We start from the raw sequence: 7,433 nt of genomic DNA, 5'->3' as shown, positions 1-7,433 counted from the left end.
AACGGTTTCTCTCAAGGCCTCAGGAAAACAAATAATGTCCCAGAGAACAAACGGATGTTCTCTTAGCATTGACAGGGGAGAGTTATGAAGGCAGAAATGCAAATATTTCAGGGTCTCGCCATATTGAATACCGGACACACGGGTCTGTGTGAAAAGTTTGTCTTGCGATTGCGCATGCCTGTGGCAGGGATCACGAGGTGCGCGTGCAGATTAGGCCGGCAGTTGCACCTCGCACCTTCATCACTGCCTCTTCTCAAGCCTCGGATTTGTCATCGTCTGCTGCAGAAATTTATAGTTTGAAAGTCGGGTATTAACAGGACATGCTCCAGCTACTTAGTCGAGGACCATCAAAGCCAAGGCTAAACAGTTTATCAAGAAATAAATGATTGCCACCTCCAAACCAGAAAATGATTTATTAAAACTCCACTTAATTTATACTGAAATTAATAAAATAAATTAATAAATAAAACCTTGTTCACGTTTGGTGTAATCGAATTATAACAGGGGAGAAAATGATTTCATCTAGTAAGTAGGTATAGTAGGTAATCTGTGACTGGCCGGAGATGGTTGTTGGAGCCTACAGTAACCCTGACCTGTAGGTGGCATTCATGTAGTCTCACGACTGTTTGACGACATCGAGAGGTTAAAAACAAAGGTCACCTCCACCTCGAAAAAAAAAAATGTCTGCGAGAATCGATCATCCTGTTAAGATAAGCCACGTCACTGCAAGTCACCTGCCTTTTTCATCGATTTTCAACATTGCTCACAACAACCACGTCATTCCCCCTCCCCCCTACCTCCCTGACGACATCTCTGTTACACAGCAGACGACAAACTCCCCCTCAGCCGCCGCTCGCGAAAATCCTCCTGCAAGTCCAATGTCCACAGGCAGTCGGTGGCCATCTCAGACATTAAGCTTCGCCAAACTTGAGGTTGGATGGTCCCCCACGTGACCAGCGACCGCTGCGGCCGTACGTTTTTCTGCTTCAGTGATTGTCAATATGACCTTTACCCAGTTACACAACGGCATCTGGCTTTGTGTTGTTGATTTTTTCCAAACAGCAGACATCACAAAAAAAAAAAAAAAAAAAAAAAAAAGTGGGACTGCTTAGATTAAAAAAAAAGCGCTCTCTTTCTTTGAGTGTTTACAAAAGCATTCTTTCTCTTTATTTATATATCTCTCTGTATGTGTGAAAGAGTGTGCGTGTGCGTTTTTACTACACAAAGTGACACAATTAAGAGTGAGGCTAGTTCAAATGTTAAAAGGCACCTCTGGGTACAAAGGTGACGTCACGATATCTGTCCATGGTGGTGTTTGTAGAGAACTGAAGGCGTATGATTTACTTAGAGTTTAGACACTGAGTTTTACTCAGTCATTGTAAAACGCATTTGTCACAAAACTAGACTTACACCAACTTAAATCAGACCTGTCTTGCAACATGACTCCATGATCCACACACCTGTCCATAATGATCAAGGAAGGTAAGAACAAAGAAGAAAACAAACAAGTAAACTTATCGCCCTAGCTGACCAATAAATGACACACATACCTGTTGTTGTTGTTGCAGGTGGTGCAGTGTGCTGGGAGGGGGGTGCTGAGCATCAAGCTGCTTCATTTCCAGAACAAACGAGGCCGCACGTACGAAGGTCAGTGCTGTGACCCCACGCCGCTAGACAGCGCCACGTGTCATGACCCCTGCGACTACGTCATGCGTCTCATCGTTTCGGGGCTCGGAAGGTAGGCTGCCATTTGCAAAAAACAGAATAAAGTGTCTAAAAGATGTGCTGCCATTTCTAAATAACAAACCGAATATTGTGACATTAATTGCTGCAGGTTGTTACAGTCAGATGACAAACCGACCCACGTGAGATGATGACAATGACAATGACAATAATACTCGATGATGACTTCGATGACTTTGTTGGTGACCATGTCAGGCGTCCATCAAAAGTAGTTTATTTAGCAAATACTGCGAAAAATTCTCGATCTTATTGAAGCAGATTTTTAGCGATGATCTCACGCCAAGCGCGGTGCTATAGACCTTGACGCCAACCTTCGGGCAAGTAAACATTCCAGAAAAAGGTAAATAGATAAATAAAAAAAACGGTTTGGTTAGCGAATTGGCGAGAGTGTTACTCAGTTACACAGAAAGAACTCCAAAGTCAACAAGCATGGCTGATCCTCTTTGTCGCGGAGAAGCCAAGAACAACGAAATCGAAGATAAACTTAAGAAGTCTTCCATCAACAGCGTTCGCAGCTGACACGGGGCAGGAGGACGACACAAGGGAAGCAACTCGTGTCAGATGCTTTGATAAGGGAGTTATATCCCTTGGACCCACAGTTCAAGTCGTTCAAGCTGTGGCCAATGTAAAAATAAAAATAGTTAAACACTAACTTCGCAACACACACACGCACTATTCTACTTTGATGCATAAATAGAAGCGAAACTTTTTTTAGATATTTATCCTCCACAAAAAAGGTTTATAGTAGATGCTTTTAGGTCTATTAAGAATAACTATATTCTTTCCTCTAAGATATACTCTGCATTCTCTTCTGATGTCACAGAGCCAACGACCATGTTTTCCTCTTTCATCGACCTCTAAAATACGACAGCAACGACCTCCACTTTGAGCGGGATGGAGGTGACCTGACCTTGACCATTCTTTTGACCGCTGGCCTTCAGAGGTAAAGGAGTCTCTTCAAACATGTCTTGGTTGTTTTTGCCTTACCTACAAACATCGTTGTTTACTACCGCAGCTTATCTTTCTGCCACAGATGTCTGTCTAGATAAAAAACACTGGATTTTGTGAGAAGCAAAATTTGCCTCCATTTTAGCCATTCTTGTGTGTCAAAGATTATTAGTAATAGACTTGTTGATTGATTTTTTTTTATCTGTTAAATTACCCTACATGTACCCCCTGTGTTACATTTAAGATAGTACCATATAGATAAATTATCCATTGTAACAGAAAACATTAACCAGTCTCTGCTCTGTATACTAAGAAGTGCATTAACTCGCATATCATTGGCTTCAGCTAATGAAGCTAATAATATTTTGCAAAGAACATCATCAACTCATCATTTGTTATATGATAGATAAGCCTCTATCGTTTAAACAGTAGGTGTTTCAAAGAGCTTATTTTTCTTTCGAAAAATCTCATAATAGAGACAAAAGAATAGAAAATGCTCTCATCTTCTATGATATTAGTTTTTTCACAAAGTAACCTAGGTGAGCTGCTATAAATTGATCAAAACATCTTTTATTGGCATTAAGGTAAGAAGCTCGTGTTCATAGTCTAGCCAATATGCTTCTATACCACCTATTGCTTACTCATATTTATTTTGTCTGGCTGCATGTTATCCTTAAGATAGAAGAACCGCTCATACTTTGTGTCATTCTACATTTCTGAGTCTGTTTTGGTTAAAAGAACAGATGACAAGGTTTTTGAATTCTGATAGGATCATATTTTCATCTTTCACTCCCTAGTTAGCCCACACTATCCCGAACCAGTTCTCTGATAATATTTTCTTTATGACAGATATAAATTGTTTCTCAGACTCATACTGTTGAAGAAGAATTTCATAAACTTTTCTACAAAGTCTTGTCCTGGATAGCTTCAGGATGTATAGCCAAACTTTTATGTATTTTATGTGTCCATATCACGGGATAAATACCAGATTCCCCCTACAAAAAGAGTGCAGGAGAATTTTTAATAAATGCTGCATTACAGATGTATGAATCAGAGCGAATTAGAACAGGAGAGCTGAGGAGAGACAATAAATTATAAGAATATATTCATTTGAATAGAGATAAATGAACAACACCTAAATTTAACCTTCTTATAGTTAAGTCTATCAAAGTCTCTGTCTACTTCCAAAAAAGTTTGTAAGATATATGTCTGAGATATTGAGAAGGAAATAAAATTTGGGAAAAAGTTTCTTCTCCCCAGAAACCTTTTCCTACCACTCAGTCCACGGCGAAGAGTAAGAGCCGTGTGATATTTCCCCCCTTTGCCGACAGAGGTCCTTTCAAACGCGTCCGCCTCGAGTGGTCTTAATTAGAAGGTCTTGGGAGCGCCAATCGACCGTTTTTCCCTCTCACCACAGGGCCATGTCAAGATGGATGTTTTCTTCTACGATTACGACGACTTCGACCACACCACCGCCTTAGTGGACTGGTTCGAGACGGAGTTGGTGGGAGAAGATGCTGGCAGCGAAGGCCAGCAGCAGGTCATCGTCAATGGCAACCGCCAATCAGACAAGACGAGGTGAGAAGGGGCACGTGCTTACTTGAGACGCACCCTGATGCAGTTTTTTTCACTCGGTATTAAAGTTTTTTTTTTTCGTTGAAAAAAAGACATTGGTCTCGTCAGAGACATACTACCTCTCTCTTTCTCTCCCTGTCCACTCGAGTTGTGATGTGGAGGATGAACTTGGCTGGTAATGAAGAAGGGAGAGGGGAGAGAACTAGCTATGAATGTTCTTTAGTCGAAAGCAGGTGACAAGGAGGGGATTGGACTCAATAGTCTGTTTGAATGTCTGTCCCAATAACTGACCAATTGAATAGTTAGTCACTCACTCTTCTTACTTTAATGGTAGTGAAAGGAAGTTCAAGTAGTGAAGGTCGTCAGCTTACATTTCTTTATAGGATGATGCTGTTTCTTCTGGAAGGACTATCTACAGTGATTTTACATGTGTGCACGTGGAAGCGCTTGTTGCGGGAACGTGCTTTTCATCTTTGGTTAATTTCGCACTGTGGGGTTGGCTACGAGAGACGAACGAGGGATGAAAAGTTGGGAAAGTGAGAAAAATCATACCTCTCTATGTCATCACCAACACTGTACTATGTTGTCCATCTTTGACTTGCTATACACACCTGTATGTTTAAACAGATTGGAGTTCCAGTGGGCTCGTCACTGTTATGGTGCAAAGGGCTGCCTGCCCCACCTCCGGAATGGAAGCTGTGGCCGTGGGAGGACACAAACCCGAAACAGGACCCCTTGGAGACAGGTCACATCTCCAACAACAGGGGTCAGCGGGTATATTACCAGAAAGAGTATCGACAGGGTCGGAACATAAAGTCTCCCTTCAAACCGTTTAGTACAGCCAAGCACAGTCCAGAAAAGAAGGGGTCCAAAGGGTCAGACAGCCCTATCACTCCACAGAACGTAGTCCGCCATGTGGTCGAACTCCCCAGCACGATGACCCCAGCAGGACCGACTTCTGGCGAGCGCGAAGATCAGATAAGACAAAATGTCGACATTAGAAGCCAGAATTTCTCGACTAGGGCACAGAATGGAAGGGCTCAAACGCAAGCCATTCCTAGAAGTCCTTTCGTACAAAGATGGCGAGGGTATCAGCATGAAACCCCTTCGGTGCGCTCCTGGGACACGGACAGAGGCGTGAGTGAAACCGTTCTGCAGGGTCGGCCCCAGGACTTTCAGGAGACCGACATGGTGGAAACGAGAGCCAGTGCAACACCACAGGCGGTGAGGTCGTTGCCGCTACGTCCGACGATGTCGCCTCCCAAGTCCCTCATGGAGAACATTCGAGAGAGAAACAGGTGGCTGAGCCGTAAAGGCGGCAAGGGAAACGACTCACTTATAGATGAGGAGTTCATTCCCTCTTACTACAAAAAACATTCTCTCAAAGATAAAAAATTTATCCCAACACTTTCTGGAAATCCGGAAGGACGAGGCACGACCTTAAGCCAAGTGGGAGGAGTGAACACAACCCCCGAACCAGTTTTGAAAGTGGAAAATGAGAGGAAAAATGACTTGAACAACAAAGATGGCAGAGAAGGTATCCTGAACTCGACTTCAGCAAGCATGACAGTCACTTCGTTACACAATTACACAGTGTCAAATGCGACCGGCACAGTCCAATACAGTCCAACAAAAAATGATGGCTTCACAAGGTCAGAGGAGAGTGATCTGGTTCATCAAGAGCCAACCGCGTCAAGACTCATACAGGTAACGAGAAATGCAACAGCTACATCAGCAACTACAACAGCAGCTTCAACAACAGTAACAACAGTGGAAAAGTCGAGAAACGTAACTTTAAGCAAACTTGAAAACAGTTTTATACAAGAAGGTGCGTCACCATCAGTCACAGTTGGTTATACGTCACCACAAGTTACAGTCAAGCCTACATCATCACAAGCAGCAGTCATGCCTACGTCATCGCCAGTTACAGTCGTGTCTACCTCATCACAAGTTACAGTTCAGCCTACGTCACCACCAGTTACAGTTGTGCCTACGTCATCACCAGTCACAGTCGATTATAGGTCACCACAAGTTACAGTTATGCCTACATCATCACAAGCAGCAGTCGTGTCTACGTCATCACCAGTTACAGTCGTGTCTACCTCATCAAAAGTTACAGTTGTGCCTACGTCCTCTCCTTTCATAGCCATGTCATCGTTAAGAGAAAAAACAAGGACAGCATCAGCGATAAGTAACGAGTACGTCACATACCTACAAGGTGACGTCACACCGCACCTATCAAGCGCGTCACACAGCAGCACGGCAGGTTCGGCGTCAGCACTGACGTTAGAACCAGCCTCCTCCATGCTGTCCCCCACTCCCCGCTCGCTGCGAGAGCAAAGGACATCGCCGGCCATAGTATACACCAGACCACGAGGCTGGGGACCGAACGAAAAGAACCTGTTCGTCACCTGGATTCCGAACACACCTGCGGCCGGGTGGATCCCGAGCGAAAACCGAGCAAGTGGCGGTACGCTTGACGAGTATATTGATGAAGCTCTGATGAGGCGAAACGTACCTCATTCTCCAATCGAGCTGCGAGTCAGGGGTCAGTCGAGTGATGCCATTCTGCCGCCAAGAGACAAAGGAGCTGCTTCTTCTAGACAAGAGTCTTCACCAGCGGTGGACAAAGTGAAGCAGTGGCTGGACGTGGTTCATCAGCTTCAGGAGCACTCAAACCAAGAAGAGAAGGATAGAAAAATTGCTGAAGCTGGCGGAGTGGGATGCCTAGACAGCTAGAAGGAATTAACCCTTTGCTGCTACAAAAGATGAGGGAACGGAAGTTGCACAATAAAGTTAAGCAAGCTTTGGTGTCCGCCCTGGGTCAGAATAAGAAAACTTTAAATTCCAGCAACAAGAGCAGCAGTCCTCAAGGGTCTACACAAGGAACAGTATCCAACAAAAAATATTCTCCAACTACTAAACCACCATCACTGGGAACTCGCTGGGTGAAAACCACACGGCCAGCTGTCGCTAGTTCTCTAAACAAGTCTTCAAACGCGAGTTTATCCTCAACGGTACGTGTCCCAACACCTCAGTATTCTAATCTACAAAAGTCTTCGACACACAGCAAAAACATTACTCGTACCCGAATAGAAAATGTAACCGAATCAAGTGGGAAGCGAAGAGAAGATTTTGGTCAAGAATATGAACGAAAAGGTTCAGAT

At 43.9% G+C, this 7,433-nt stretch overlaps 1 protein-coding gene across 2 annotated transcripts; it reads left to right on the top strand.

The window, feature by feature from the left end:
• The first annotated feature begins 1,557 nt into the window (after nucleotides 1-1,557).
• Nucleotides 1,558-5,938, top strand: LOC112554261. 2 transcript variants are annotated; one of them, XR_003097227.1, is made up of 4 exons: nucleotides 1,558-1,738; nucleotides 2,567-2,686; nucleotides 4,109-4,269; nucleotides 4,894-5,938. XR_003097227.1 is itself a non-coding variant. In XM_025221966.1 (2 exons), the coding sequence occupies exons 1-2, from the start codon at nucleotides 4,121-4,123 to the stop codon at nucleotides 5,078-5,080; spliced, it is 336 nt and encodes a 111-aa protein (XP_025077751.1). In that variant the 5' UTR covers nucleotides 4,042-4,120; the 3' UTR covers nucleotides 5,081-5,938. The 2 variants fall into 2 exon arrangements, 1 of the variants encoding a protein (XP_025077751.1); XM_025221966.1 differs by lacking the exons at nucleotides 1,558-1,738; nucleotides 2,567-2,686 and having other exon boundaries at nucleotides 4,042-4,269.
• The last annotated feature ends 1,495 nt before the right edge of the window (nucleotides 5,939-7,433 follow it).

This window comes from Pomacea canaliculata, linkage group LG13, assembly GCF_003073045.1.
Source record: "Pomacea canaliculata isolate SZHN2017 linkage group LG13, ASM307304v1, whole genome shotgun sequence".
Classification (NCBI taxonomy): Eukaryota; Metazoa; Mollusca; class Gastropoda; order Architaenioglossa; family Ampullariidae; genus Pomacea; species Pomacea canaliculata.
The sequence above is the reverse complement of the archived record's forward strand: the minus strand, read 5'-3'. Positions and strand labels throughout refer to the sequence as shown.

Excerpts from the sequence above, each read along its gene's own strand:
- LOC112554261 (XM_025221966.1), top strand. The coding sequence starts at position 4,121 with ATGGATGTTTTCTTCTACGATTACGACGACTTCGACCACACCACCGCC. Across the intron at positions 4,270-4,893 it reads CGCCAATCAGACAAGACGAG|ATTGGAGTTCCAGTGGGCTC; the intron begins GTGAGAAGGGGC and ends ATGTTTAAACAG.